This window comes from Sycon ciliatum, chromosome 10 (assembly GCF_964019385.1).
Source record: "Sycon ciliatum chromosome 10, ocSycCili1.1, whole genome shotgun sequence".
Taxonomy (NCBI): Eukaryota; Metazoa; Porifera; class Calcarea; order Leucosolenida; family Sycettidae; genus Sycon; species Sycon ciliatum.
The window spans coordinates 17906807-17922109 of NC_088652.1; the positions used below are offsets into that span (position 1 = coordinate 17906807).

At 48.4% G+C, this 15303-nt stretch overlaps 2 protein-coding genes across 2 annotated transcripts in view; one reads left to right on the plus strand and one right to left on the minus strand.

The window, feature by feature from the left end:
* The window catches only part of LOC135825778 (voltage-gated hydrogen channel 1-like), a 10531-nt gene extending 4116 nt beyond the window's left edge, over positions 1 to 6415 (plus strand). Inside the window, exons 5-10 of the mRNA XM_065338401.1 lie at positions 1043 to 1122; positions 1915 to 1968; positions 2488 to 2540; positions 2975 to 3051; positions 4752 to 4867; positions 5513 to 6415. Of these exons, the coding sequence (XP_065194473.1) occupies positions 1043 to 1122; positions 1915 to 1968; positions 2488 to 2540; positions 2975 to 3051; positions 4752 to 4867; positions 5513 to 5650 (518 nt within the window). The 3' untranslated portion in view covers positions 5651 to 6415. The remainder of the gene's footprint in view (positions 1 to 1042; positions 1123 to 1914; positions 1969 to 2487; positions 2541 to 2974; positions 3052 to 4751; positions 4868 to 5512) is intronic.
* A 931-nt stretch (positions 6416 to 7346) lies between these two features.
* LOC135825788 (uncharacterized) lies at positions 7347 to 14481 on the minus strand. The gene is made up of 6 exons (XM_065338410.1): positions 12916 to 14481; positions 11955 to 12074; positions 10853 to 10962; positions 10084 to 10456; positions 8969 to 9233; positions 7347 to 8587 (listed from the first exon to the last, which is right to left on the minus strand). Exons 1-6 carry the CDS (start codon positions 14122 to 14124, stop codon positions 8091 to 8093), a joined length of 2574 nt encoding a protein of 857 aa, XP_065194482.1. The 5' UTR covers positions 14125 to 14481; the 3' UTR covers positions 7347 to 8090.
* Positions 14482 to 15303: the final 822 nt, after the last annotated feature.

Sequence of the window (15303 nt, forward strand, 5' to 3'; positions counted from 1 at the left end):
TTATCATTCGTGTGCAGTTGAGATTCTCAGATCTGGTCGGCTTGCGATCGAAGGCTGCCCAGATCTCGGAATCTCGCAGTTTACAGAACGTCAATATAGAAATTGTACACAGGGCTAAAAAGATTTGTTGCCAATCACTTATGCTAGTGGCCAGCCGTTTCTGCATGGCAATGGGTCTCCGAAATCACCTAGCAAACGAATGTGGTCGGATCTGGGCTCTCCGGGTCTGGGGAGACCGGATCAGGGAGGAGGGAATCTCTATGCCAAATTGACTTTTTTGGCAATTCCCTTTGATGTCCATGCAAGGAGGTATGTAAAGAGGATGTTTCCGTTTCAAATGTTTCCAAATCAAATGTACTTTTCCTACCTGCGCCTAAATACATGTACACGGTGGTCACACAGAGAGAGTCTGCAGTGCAGTTCTACCACTCTTTGAGGAAGAGATGTAACTTGGGGCAGAATGCAACTAAAAATGGTCAATGCTGTTGTTTTCTGATGGTGAGTCACAGTATGTCCAGCGCAGTATCAAAGTGGTGTCGGTAAAAAAATTTTGAGGATAGAAAACGAGCAAGGAACTACAAGTGGAAGAGAAGCCTGGGGGTAGGACTGAGAATGCGAAGATGGTGTGTGAGATTCCCGTGGATTGTGGTTGGTTTGAAATGTGTAACCAACGGTAACCAGTAAATGGCCAGCGATTTGAGAACCCTGCCGTTCTTTGCTTTGTACGTGTTGGAGAAAATGGTGAAAATCAATGTTTTAAAATGTTTTGCTTTCTAAAAAATAAAATGGACCAAGGAACTACAAACTACGCTATACTGTCCACTAGCACCACCAGATACTGGGCAATCACCTCATGCGATAACATTGCACGACACTGACCGAAGGCACTGACGTTCTACACCTAACTGCCAAGATGATGGTGATAGTAGACAGCATAGCATGACTTGTACTTTTTCTTTCCCTTAAATTCTTCCTTGGCTCTCCATCCGACTCTTACTATCCTGATGATAATTGTTCATGTTGTGGCTGGTGTTTGTTTCAGAGGACATCTCACCCGACATTGACCCTGCGTACGTACTGCACATCTTCGGTATCGTAGTCCTGGCCCTCTTCTTGGTGGAGGTGAGAGGGGAATTCCCCGCATTGCATCATTATCTACTGATTCCCCACGTACACAAGGCAGAACAACACAGACCGAGAACTTTCTCGTGACTGCGAGTTTCGTGTTCAAAAACACTCATCAGATGAGCTCGTCCGATGAATGTCTTTAAACACGAAACTCGGAGTCACGAGAAAGTTATCAGTCTCTGTTGTTATAATATTTATATTTGTATTTGTATTTATGGATTCTCCAACAGCCTTACCCTAAATCGAGGGAGTCTCCATTGTACTGTCTTGTGTAGTACGCTCTGCCCTTGTTAGGGTATTGAGCACTATTTTGCGGAAAGGACTTCAGACACTTTGTCTACCGTTTAAACTTACATAACAGTTACTGGCCCCACTTCTTGCGTTCCCATTTGTTCCGTTCCCATGCCAACCATTTGAATATGTGAAAATGGGTTGGAGCAGATCTACGGCGAGCAAGGCTAAAAACTGTAGTATTGTTTAGACGCTGGCCTGAAGCTGCTGAACATCACTTAAATCCTATAGATATCAGGACTGCCGGAAGCAGTTTTGACTGGTCCGGTAGTATCATGGTCGTTCATACAGTTTGTATATCGATATGGTGGGTACACATGCCCTCCACACTAGGAAACATGTATATTCGTGGCGGAAATGTTGGTCCGGTATTAACCTGACCAACCAAAGCGGCTCCGGTGGGCCAGGATAATGGAGCGGCAATGATCATACGACAACATTGAATGTGTGCACAGTAGAAGTTGTGTGTGTGTGTTTTCTTGTTGTATGTTGCAGATAATACTCAAGCTGTACGCCCTTGGCCTGGAGTTCTTCCACCATAAACTGGAGGTAGGCAAGACCTTGTGTGCTGCACACAGTTATTTCCCATACAGTCAACTTTGCGTATAACGACACTCGGCAGGGCATCAGAAAAGTGTCCTTACTCGCGAAGTGTCATTATACCCGAAGTCTCATTATATGCATTACAGTTAGATGGGACTTTGCTCTGGGCATGGAAATTCTGTCGTTATTCGCGAATTGACGTTATATCCACAGTCATTATTAGCGAAGTTGCAGTTCTGTGTAACAGCGCTGAGAAGAAAGACACACTTCAGGCTCTTGAACAACATCTCGAAAATTTCACTAGTATACATTCAAGCCTTATCGTCGGTTTTTTGTATCGTCCAGTTATTTCGACATATTGGAGGGGCCGTCTCTAATACCGCTATTGTTCAAATATGTGTGGGTGTGTACGTGTGTGTATGTGTGTGTGTGTGTGTGTGTGTGTGTGTGTCTGTGTCTGTGTGTGTGTCTGTGTGTGTGTGTGTGTGTGTCTGTGTGCACGTGTGTGTATATGTGTGTCAACAGGTGTTTGATGCGTTCATTGTTATCATTTCCTTCTCCCTGGACGTAGCCGTCAGGTGAGTCCGCTAATAGACCTCCACATAGTACAGTTCTGTCCGGTGCCGCAGAACGGAGCGCCGAAGAACGACCAGGCTAGGATTTCACCAAGCACAGCATACCAATGTATACACGATGACTCAACTGTGCATAGACCATGGTGCATAAAAATAAGAACATCCCATGCTACAAATGTAGGAGGCTGACCCTCCAGTTCTTCGCAACCCGACTGCACTGTAGTCCAGGCTGATGTACAGTTGCAACATACACGCTGACCATGAATGTCTGGATTGGTGCGGCGCCTCTAGCTGTTCTTCGCCTGCCCTGTCCCCTCGCCTATCTGCCACCTTGCTATCTCAGGCATGGTGGTGGCCGGACACAAGCAAAGCTTGCTAAGCTGGTTGTGTTTCTAACCACTCGGGGTGTTCTCTATGTGCTGCTGCTGCTGCTGTAGTGGCAACGAGGATGCCTGGGAAGGTGTGGAGCTGCTCATCTTGCTGCGACTCTGGCGTGTGGCACGCATTGCTAACGGTAACCGTAGTTGTTGTTTTTTTTATTTTTTGTTTTTCGTTTTAATTATGTAGGTTTTTTACCTCAACAGTGCGCTATACAACTTCAAAGAGGGTTGAACAGGACACACAATAACTGAGGGTCGTAGAAACGTACTCTTGCTCTGTGGCCTTTCCATTTTCCTCTGCCGTGGGTTTATAGCTGCTGTATTTTCCGGAGTTTTAGCTGCACTTTGAACATTCAAAATCCACCCAAAAAAAGGAGGGTGCGGCTGACACTCCGTTGATCAAATTAACGATGATATTTAGGGCAGATGTCTGTGTTGTTTATTTCATGGCAAAAAATGGGGGGTGGGGTGGTGGTGGCTTGTACTTCAGTGCGGGTTATAAAAACTTACGTCGTGAGTTCCCTTCCGGAACGGACACGATAATTTACTTTTTACTTCTTTTTTTAATAAAAACTTATATTCCGGGAAATACGTGGAGAAAGTGAAACTGGAGTTTATGTCTACTTGAGTAGAGCGTTCACTATCTGTGTGTTTTAACTGTGCTGTATCACACACACACACACACACACACACACACACACACACACACACACACACACACACACACACACACACACACACACACACACACACACACACACACACACCGGTACACACACACACACACACACACACACACACACACACACACACACACACACACCGGTACACACACACACACACACACACACACACACACACACACACACACACCGGTACACACACACACACACACACACACACACACACACACACACACACACACACACACACATCACCTGCTGCTCAATGACACTCTAGTCACATGAGTCAAGTGCAGGCCGGCCGCTGTGCTGCGCCCTTGACAGCGGCTGCAAGCACTGGAATAGTGAACTGGTGTCTTGACTGGTGTCTTGACTGATATCTTGACTGGTGTCTTGACTGGTGTCTTGACTGATGCGATCAAAAGTAGAACAGTATTATACAGTAGTACTTCAAAATATGTTATCTGCACATCCAGGGCATCATGTTCGATTTATTTATTTTATTCATTCATTCACAATCACGTGGCACTAGCCAATGAAAAGGTGATGTGGGTGATAGCCTTCCTTGGCGGTAATAGAGCTAGAGGGGAGAAAGAAAACATGAAAAGGGAACTGAACTATACGAGAAGCGTTACACTGCACTGTTTCACTATTCAATGCAAAATAGAACTGTTCAACCGTGGCCCGGCGTTTCACACATGAAGTAATGTGTACGCTTCTCGTTGGATGAATACTTGCACTTAGTATACGAGAAGCTCATGGTGGGCAAGAATGGACTCGGACGGAGAGCCAAGGATACATTTAGTAACTGTGTGTTTAGTAACTGGTGGTGTTAGTGGACATTATAGCATAGCTTGTAGTTCCTTGGTCCTTTTTCTTTTTTCTATAAACGAGAAGCATTGTTCTTTCGAACGACGAACATCTGCGATGCGTGTTTGTCCCTCTCTCTCTCTCTCTCTGTCTCTCTCTCTCTCTCTCTCTCTCTCTGTCTCTCTCTCTCTCTCTCTCTCTCTCTCTATTTTGTATTTTAATACTGATGTGGCTGTCGGCAGGCAACCGTGCACTAGTAATGGCTGATGTGAGGTGTGAGAAAGACCCCATCATTAGTCAGAACCGTGTGCCCTGTGTTGTGTATTGCAATGTCCCTGTAGGCGTCATCATATCGGTCAAGAAGGAAGCTGAAAAGAAAGCCGAACACTTACAGGGAAAAGTGGAGGCGTTCCAGGAAGAAGTTCGAAAGCTCAAGGAGAAGCTTGCTAAAGCCAAGGTCAGTGGAACTAGTATTGTCTGTACTCTCTGATATTGGGCATGAGGGGCGTAGCTGGTCCTACTCTTAAGGGGTGCATGGCCGCTTCATCTGTATCATACGTCACGGTAGGATGGCTGGTGCGTGTCACTCATCATGGTCGTTATGTGCATGCTGAACCTAGCTAGAACCTTTGAGGGGGGGGGGGGGGGGGGAGAGAGAGAGGGGCTACGCGTCTGGGCATGCATCAGTGTTTTCCGGGATTCCCCTGTTTCTCGACAGTTGTGCTGAGGAGTGCAAGTACTTAATAATGGAGTGTGTTGACCTCTACAAGCTATGTTGCTAAACACTGGCAGAAGCACTTGATAACGCCAGGTCAGAGCCAGAAGGCACAAGTTGACACTGGAGTCCATTGTTCTCATTGTCCTGGCTGTATGCAATGAAACCTCGGTGGAAAAACACTAATGAACAGACACTTTCCCTTTAGAAGAATTGGTATTCAGAACTCTCTTGGATAAATTGCTGTGTTTGTGCTGGGTGTACAGACTGATTGACAAGAAGAACTCCCGGTATTGCGAACTTATATCATCGGTCCCTAGGTGTTGGACCTAAATAGTTTCGACTTTACACATATGTTTTTTATCATTTTTTATTCCCTGTGTTCAGCTGAAGGGGTATACTGCCGATGAGGACAGCGACAACGAAGCCACCCCGAGCAGCGGCGGCGAAAGCCAAGCGCAGGACCTACACGTTCCCTACAATGCGCCCGGTTTCGTTCCGGCAACCGACACAGCGGAAGCGTGAGGTGTTGTCGCTGGCTGAAGATTTTATAATGACTAGACACGGAGAGTTGCTTGGGTGGGATGGAATAGCTTAGTTTATTTTTCTTACTTGCTCACGTTAACAACAAATTCAAGAGCAGCATCTGGTTGTCTGATTATAGAACGGTGCCCTAGTCCCATGGCCAGTGGTAAAAGTTACGGGGAAATATTTTGTGTGCGAACCGCTCACTTTTTGCGTGTTTGCAACTTTTTTGCTTGTCAAGAAAATGTTCGTCCTTCTGATCATTGCAGAATTTCCATAGCAATCACTTTACATGTGCCGTGTAGTGGCTTTAACTTAGAGTTATTAAGCTAATGGTTTCCTCTGTTACGCACAGAGAACATTACGAGCAATGGTAAACAGCTGTCGTATTCTTGCATACAGGTTCTTTTTACGTCGTCCATGATAGTCGATAGGGTACCGAACACAATTCACTTGAACTCTCCGCAGGCTGTAGCTGTATTGATGCAGTCCATGCAGGAGGTAAGCCATGGCAACCACACACACACACTCAAAGCCATGTATCCAGCTACTTAGAGCGTCGTCAATGGACGCACACCTTCGGATGATGTTTCACAAAACTGCTTTTCCATTAGGCTTTAGAACAATACCTTTTCACACCTTGTGAATTTTGAATTCATTGCAATCATCTTTGATACTCTGCCAACAGCTGATTACTATTGCTTAGCTAACAAAAAATTATATAATTATAATGGTTATGTCTAATACTAGTAATACACGAGTTACAGAGTACCCCCGTATCTGCTTTGTTGCAATGATGTCAGGTGGCAAACCTCAGACAACTAACAGTCCAGGCGCGTGCGCCGGTGCCCTTCAAGGGGGGGGGGGGTTCGGGGGGCCTCCCCGGGAAATTTTTCAAAAAATGAAGCAAAATCCTGCATTTTGAGCGAAAAAGGGGGGGGGGGTTCCGGGCACCCAGGAACCCATACGGGGCACGCGCCTGAACACTAGTGATGCACAGCTAGTATGGCATCTACGCAATCCTATACGAGGGAATCCGCTTGCTTGAGGTCCGGTAGGTGTGGAATGTCCAGGAGGGAAAAGTGCCAAGCGTCCTTATTTTAAAAGCGAGAATGTTATGTCTATACTACGGTCGCGGACATTGACATTCGTTGAGAATTCAAGCGGCCAAGGTGCGCTGGCCTTGCAGCGCGGCAAGCACTGCTGGTCCATTTTCACAGTGACAGTGTGTGGGTGAACTACTGTGTGTGAACTACAGTGTGTGTGTACGCACTAAGGCACTAAGGACGCCGGCCCCCGGTCATCCTGTCGGATTTCAATGTCCGCGGCAGTAGTTATCAAATGGAGTACATGATGGCTCTCTTGCATTAAGATAACCAACGTTCTACCTGGTCTATCTATCTGGTATGCCAAACATAACAGGCACACATTCACGGTATAACCAAGCCTTTTATCTGCTGTCACTTGCAGTTTCGTGTTCAAACACTACAGGAGGAGGAGGAGGAGGAGGGTAATCACAAACTGCATATTGTTCTTAAAAGAGCTCTTCCATCTTTCCAGAAGTGGGGCTTGTGAGCTTGCCCATCAGCCTCATTATGATAAGGCAGACAACATGCACGCAGCATCCCAAGCCCGTACAATGTCAAGTAACTCGGGGAATGCATGTTGCACAGTCGCACTGTGGAGATCGCATGGCTGAGTTCACTCTCTTCGCTCAATGCATAAGAATGCCGTAAAGTCAACTAACTGAACCTCTTCGTAACGAAGTGCTCAAGAAATAAGGAGCGTGGTCTTTGTAAAAAAAAATTAAAAAAATACATGCAGCTCTGTCGCTGCACATGTTTGCACCTCACGGTATATCGTGAGCCAAGTACGATAGCCTCCTTTGTTATCATCAAGGTACTAAGTAAAATAATGTTATTAGTTTACTGTCAACCATGCCTGTGCTGTGCAAATATTTTACTGTCAACCATGTCTGTGCTGTGCATGAACAGTTCACCAGGGCATGTTCACGGCGGGTGTGGCGGAAATTCTCGTCAGTACAGGTGAAAATAAACTCCCGTGGCTGCCTGGTTAGGTCGTACTGTCTCTGGGCCACACTGATGACTCATTCCATGATGGCAGGTGCGTAGCTCGTGTGTGGTCAGCGTAGTCGTGTCACCACACCAGCAAACTGTCGTCATACGTACTACATAGTCAACAGCATTAAAATGTCGACTACTAGTATGAACGGTTGTCGGTGGTTCATGGTGACCACCACACCACCGCAGAATAATTCTGCGTGGAACTAGCTCCACGAAGCCCGGTGCACTGATACACATCTGATGTGCTCTGGCATTATGGTGACCACATCCCAGATGTGCGAGCTACGCCCCTGAACCAAGTGACCCGGTAGAGTGTGCATGCTGGGCAGGTTATGGAAACCTGTATGCATAGCAGCTCAGCAGGACAACACACGTAGAAACATGACTGCCAGCAAGGATACCGCGTACGGAGTGCCAGGATCCTGCCGGACTCTTGCTCCGCTGCTTGGCGGCGAGGGGAGCCAGGAAGGCAGCCACTCCACCACCTTCGGGTTTGTGTAGAGGACATCGCTGTTGCGCATCATGGAGTCCTCGCACTTCTGGTTGTGCGTGAACTCTCCGAGATCGGTGCGCCGAACCAGCTCCACAAGACCCGGTGCATTGATGCCGTGCAGCGCAAAGCTCACCGCAGTGCAGCGTCCGAATCGGTACGCCTCTGGGAACAGGACCTCGTTGACCGAGATGTGCAGGCGTAGGGCTACACGGTACTTGAACTTGGTCAGAGAGACGCCAGTTGCGTCCTCCATTAGAAACGTGACCTGCGTGTCCACCGCATCCTTGGGTAGGATGTTGCCACACGCAATGGGTCCCGATTCCGGGAAAGCAATGTAGATGACAAAGGATCGCCCGACCACTGCATGTTAGCACACACATTAGTACATGCACAGTCAACTTGGCTAATAACGACTGCGGATATAACGACAATTCGCGAATAACGACAGAATGTCCGTGCCCAGAGCAAAGTCCCTTCTAACTGGAAACCTGCAATACATACATGTACATGTATAATGAGACTTCGGGCATAAGGACACTTTTCTGATGCCCCGCCGAGTGTCGTTATACGCAAAGTTGACTGGATGTAATGTACACGTATGCACACGAAATCGAGTATGCGGAGAATACACGTGCATCTGAGCACGCTCAAAACACACGTAGACATGCATTTCAGCATGCTCAAAACAAGAGCATGTCTTATCAAAGGACTGTACGTACTAGATGAGTGCCTGTACAGTACCTGAATTCTGTCCAATCAATGGCAGTTCTGGATCAACTCTCAGCTTGGTTTCACTGGTGGCCCGAAGGAATCCCACTTTGCCACTGGTGTCACCGAGCTCACACAGGTGAGGCTGTGTGGCCGAGCATCGTGACGAGTAAGACTGGTCAACGGTAACGTTGTGAGGGTTGTAGCGCGGGCCAGTGTAGGATGAATCGCAGACAGAACGCAGAGACGACGGCACACCAATGCGATTACGATGCACATGAAACTTGTACAGCGGAACCTGCCAGAGAAGAGAAGAAGATGGATTTAAGAATTTTTTTAAACTCTGCACACACGAATCTCTTATCGATAGCGACAAATACGAGTTGCAAACACAGGTGCACCTGATTTCAGCGACCATGGCCTCATAGGAGAGGTCTATAACTGCTTTGAATGCAAGTCATCTGTGACACCAGTGTGGTGAGGCTTGTTCACACAATACATCTGTTGCTAAAGAAAATGTGTTGTTATATGTATACAGATCAGGCGGCTGTTGAAAGCAGGCGGCCATTTGACCAGGCTAAATCTTCCCCAATCTTCCAGTCAGCATGGGTAGGCTGCTAAAGGGTCGTCTGCACATACAGATCCTTTTCTTTCTTGGACCAACATGGCTACTTTCTTTCGCATTGCAAGCGGCATAATCTGCCAGTGGACGTTCTGGGCTGTTCTTAGCTCGTTTTTCATTGCACCGCTATCAGCTGCACTCTCGAACTGCCCTACTACCGGTAACATAGTACACTTAAGTCCTGTCGATGCACATAAAAGTCTCTATCAATCCCAATGGACTCATTCTTCCATGCAAGCCAGCTGGACTCTCAACCATCATGTTTCACACGAATAACGAATACACTATTGAAGAGTGCCGGAAGGAGCCTGTAGGAACAATGGGCTTCAACATTGAAACCATAAACATGCAAGCACAGACCTACGTGTAAATATGTATATGCGCCCGCACACACACACGCACACACGCACACGCGCATGCAAACACGCACGCACGTACACACACACACACACATCTCACTCTCGCCTATCCCTACCACCAGCCGGGAGCAGCAGCAGCAGCAGCAGTACAAGTACATAACAGTTACCTGTCCCTGCATCATTGAGTGTCCACCAGGCATCATCGCAGTACCACCATTACCACCAGGCATCATCGCAGTACCATCAATACCACCAGGACGCATAGCCATACCACCAATACCGCCATGTCTCATGCCAGGGAACATGAAATTCCCTGCCTCCCGCGACATCCCGGCCCGGATGGCGGTTGTCAAGGTAAAGAGTGTGTCGCCAAGGCTACCGTCGGGGTACTTAACCTGCTGCAGTACTATACGACCGTCGAAAGAGCCCTGAATGCTGGCAGCGGCGAGTAGTGTTCGACTGCCGGGCGTCAGTTGCTGCGTAACTCTGGCACATGTATACGATACTCTGGCCGCGCCTCGCTGTGTAACCAGGACAGTCCTATAAGCAGGAGAAGGACATCAAGACTCCCAATGTCAGAACTCAGTCATTTAGAAAGAAAGAAAAACATGTGTTGCAGCCCAACATTTGCACTTGCACACCTGAGCATCACTTTAGCGTACAGGCACTTGAATCCGAGATTTGTGAAGACCTGCTTTTCTGTGCCAATACGGTTATAATTATTTCTGATGCCTCTTTGACCTAAATACTTTACTTCCGAGTTCAAACTGATCTGCTTGTGTTTGAGGTGATTTTTTTGTACGGATTTTATCATTTTTATGTGAAAGACTGCTGCCATACGCGAGTTTGTTGGATGATCTTCACAAGCATCTTGTCTGTAGAAGATACCCTGTCATTACAGCTGGTGGTAGTTCCACTGGTTAAAACACAACATACCTTCCGATCACACTGTGTGGTCCAAACAGAGGCAGGTTGCCATCGCAGAATGATTCGTGAAAGGCAAAGAGGCCACGGAGCGAGCCATACTTGCCACTCAAGTCACCCGTCTGTTTCGGTGCGTGTATCACAAACACACAAACGCACACATAAACGTGTACACACACGTACACACGTACACACACACACACACACACACACACACACACACACACACACACACACACACACACATACACACACATGAATGCAAACTCAGGGAATACAGCTATGCAACAGAACACAACTTGAAAGGAAGCAAGAAAGCAAAACATCGCCTGCATGCCCAAACACATCCATGCTGACTTCTATCCAGCATTTTCATACTTGACTGAATTTAGCAGGGAAATTGATGCTGTGCAACTCATCTTACTTGACTGATCATGCTCTTTCTGAGCTATAAGCTAGGCCGCATTGGCTCTGCAAAAGCAGTGTAATTGCGACTGCAAACTTGCTATCGGTATGAGCTTTTCGTGGATGTTGTTACAGAATCACAGCCATTCCGTTCCCCGGGACGCAGGACACAACGGACAAGACTAGTTTGGTTTACATTATATATTTTGATATGACGGAAACGAAGACTATACTCAAAAAGACGAACAAGAAGACTGACAAAAGGACTTTCGACTACAAAACCGCGCATGCTCATATCACACATGCACGCGACTAGACGAGACAGTTTGGGGAATGCCATCACACAGGAAAACAACACAATCATCATTTTACAACATGGAATACTCTTGAAATATTAGCCAACACGGTTTCAGTTGATGACCTAGTAAGGGGTTCGGTAATGTCCATGCGCCCATGGTGCACAGCAACTGGGGTGCTTACCAAAGACGACTTTCTGATTGGGAGCAACAGGTGCGAAGCGTACCTTTTCAACCGGACTCTGTAAAAACAGGCATTGATGCCTCCCAACACATTCTAGACTGTGTGATCAGCGACTGAAAAGCGCGATACTTTAAACTTGACAACCCCCGTGTGTTTCAGTGCCGGGATAAAACTCGTAGTCTGCAAAAAAAAGCGTTGTACACTGTCTAATGTGTGGCAAGCGCTGTACCGGAAACATATCGGGAGTTCCCCCATCCCTGTGGCGCGACAACGTTGGCAAAGGAAATGGAGCAAAGATGTAGCTGCTCCGTGCCGGTGTGCAGTCTGGTTCCATCTGTGCTGGCGTGAACTGCATGAAGGCAAAGAGCAACACAACGCCGTCAAAGGTTGATTTGAGTAATAAATTTTACCATTTTTTCACTGGATGACAGCTGCACTAGAGCCTAGTGGTGCTTCACATACTAGAGCATTGCTGGCCAAAAGTGATTGTCCCTATAGTGCGTTTCAAATGTCCAGACCTCTGGTTTCAAAAAACTGTTAGGCCAGCGTCTATGCCGCATAAAACCTGTGATAACTTTGTGCATAAATTTCCGAAATTGGGCGCTTTGTTATCTGATCACTTAGAAATTTATATGAGAAAAATTGCGGGAGCTGCCTGAGCAATCTTCGGAAGAAATTTCTCAAAAAGCTCAAGCTCAAACCACTTTGAATTATTCGAAAAGGTCTAGAGGTCTATGCTTTTGAAATGCACTATAGTTGCAGTCCAGGAGGTGGCAGCCAATTCTTTCTCAAGACGTATCCCATTGGAACTGCCTCAGACTTATGAATAACTTATGCCAAAGAGCGTAATATAATCATAGCATGGCTAACAACCGGCAAGGGTTGTCAGAGCTGCAATGAATGATTGTCTACTCGCCCTGTCCACTTTCGTGAGTAAGCAAGAGAACTGCACCCCCGAGAGTGTGCAGGCCAAACAGTGTTGCACTTGCACTGCAATGTGGAGCTCAGGAATTGTTCATCGTCCTGTTCGCCCAACATACCTTTCCTCATCTCCCACTCCCCCCCCCCCCCCCCCCCCCCACCAAACCCAATTCCAGCTCCAAACCACTCTATCGGAATTCCCACCACTCTATTTACATCAAGCAAGAATCCTCACCCTGCTGCTCAGCGGCTCAATAGGGGAGTCTTACCCGAGAAAGTGGTGTCTCCCTGATAGTATAGTCGGCGGCCGTGTTGGCTAGCTTGGACAGATTCACCAGCACTTGTGTGCTGTCAAACACACTGCTCTGCACCATGCGCAGCTGACCAATGCCACGGTGGAACTCGGCGGTGGCGCTGAACGGCTGCACCTCTTCAATCCAGGCGCAGGCAATGCGCTGCGACGTGACCGCGTCGCTCAGCACCAGGTCACGCTGCCGCAGACGGTCCAGCGGTGACAGCAGCCGATCGACAGTGTACAGCAGCGTGCGGCTGTCGGTGTTGGCGTGCGTCTGCACGCGCAGCCTGCCCATCGTCATGGGTGAATACACGGGACCTGTGCCACAGCTTCGCTGCACAGCACTGCCGGCAGATGGCGCCATACTGGGCTGCCGGATGTGCACCGTCCAGTTCAGCCCGACCGTCGAGTACATGGGATTGTTTAGTCCCGACACCGTACGCAGATCCGAGAAAATCACGGTTACTGGTAGCTCGGCCATGTTGGGTTGCCCTGGCGACATGATGCCTCGATTCGACTTGTAGTTCAGCTGACGTATGAACACCGATCCGGCTACAGGAGTGCTGAACGTCGCTTCCAGGGTACGCATTCTGTCGACGTGTCTCCGTTGACAGCCGTACGGAGCCACCACAAAGCGGTTCACCTCCACGATGTTAGCGCAGGCGAAGCGCTCACCGCTGAACACGTGCAGTACAACACTCCTGCCGATCAGCTCTGCCACGCTCATGTTGGGTGTCCGGTCGCGGTACAGTGTGCGCCGCAGCGGACCAAACTTGCCGCTCAGGTCGCCGACCTCGCAGTCACGGAACGGGTTGCCTGCGCTCGGCTTGCACAGCTGTGCGTAGCGCACTGCCGTGGCCTTGCCGTGCGGGTCGTAATGTCCTCCAGTGCTGGTGCAGCGCTGCCTCGGATTTATAGTGTACTTGAACGGGTACATATGCACATGCCAACTCAGAGGACCCAGATGGTCTATTCCGTGCAATCGCCTGCTGTCTATCTGCACCCAGCTGCCTGACGAACCACTCGTGCCGTTTTCTGAACTCGAGTCCTCAAAGACAAGCGAGCCTCGGACACCGTTCAGGGAAAATTCGGCCACAGCACGTCGACTCTGGGCGACCAGTGCCAGCTCGCCGATAACAGCGAGTAGCAAAAGCAGCAACTGCATCCGTAGATAACGCTCCATTCCGCCGGTCAATGCATGCACTGTGCCAGAGCTGCAGTGACTGCTTTCTCAGTTCACCTCCGTCAGCTACGAACCACCGCTCTCATCGTTGGAGCGAATGTTGTGCTCTGCACCGTCCAACACACCGCCGGACGCTGCACCCACGCTGAAAGCAACGCCAACACGGAGTCCACACTTGACAGAACAGCAGCTCACGACCACAGAGTCCGTGCAAGTATTTCCTTGTGTTTCCTGACCTGGGTTCTTTTTTCGGTGGCGCTGGCCAACTTCAAGTTAGTTGCAAAAATGCCGCACAATACTGTTCGACGAACAATGCACATCCGCTGGTCTACTTCGTTGCAGTTCATCGAAACCCTGCTCCTACTAGTCCTAACCCTCGCTTTCCTTCTGCATACGGACTAGTGCATGCATGGCGACTCTACGAGTATGCATGCACCATCATCGTCAACGGTATGTTTCATTGCCTAAAGATATACAAAGTGTAAATCTACCTACAATAGTCCATTCCCACACAGCTTGGCGTGCGTAGCTTCGATGCCTTCATCGTTTCGCTTGTGTCAGCAGTGCGACACGCGCGCACAACACGAAATCTACGTCGTTACCGTTGCACTTTTGCAGGTCCAACGCAACACGAATCGATGACCGGCGGTGGGGTGGTCGGATGTGAGCATGCATACTTGCACGGTGTGGCATGTTGAACATGAGGCTAGGTGTGCTTGTGAGTCGAACCGAAACCGGCGAACAACCGCTGTTTCGATAGAGTCAACATGCCAAGGTAAACGGGGCATAAAGCTATAACGCGCATGGCTAACAAAGACGACCATTTTAGGCCCGGTGCTAGCCCATAATAACAGAGTTTGTCACGAGCACTACAAATACAATGTAGCCGTAGCAGTCGTGGTCTTGGGGCAGCGGGTGCAGAGGCACTGGCGAGAGGATGATGGGCAGTACATGACTCATGAGTAGCGAACGTGATAATTATGGCGACACTGAGTCAAGAACATGTTTGGGTGAAGGGAAAGCTTCGCCTCCATCCTGACGGTATCGCCCGGCGACAGACAAAGCTCAGCGAGAAGAAAACTGCTGAGCTCGTACAAAGGTAGGGACAGCTTCGTTATGTGTGACCACGACACTTTTATGGTGGCTGAACTTTCAGCCTGAAGTCAAAGCCCGAAGGTA

Bases quoted from the DNA above. Each gene is read 5' to 3' on its own strand.
- LOC135825788 (XM_065338410.1), bottom strand. From the start codon at position 14,124: ATGGAGCGTTATCTACGGATGCAGTTGCTGCTTTTGCTACTCGCTGTT. The intron at 10,963-11,954 runs GTACAGCGCTTG...GCACCGAAACAG, and splicing joins GAACTCCCGATATGTTTCCG to ACGGGTGACTTGAGTGGCAA. The intron at 9,234-10,083 runs GTAACTGTTATG...CTTCTCTGGCAG, and splicing joins ACTCAATGATGCAGGGACAG to GTTCCGCTGTACAAGTTTCA.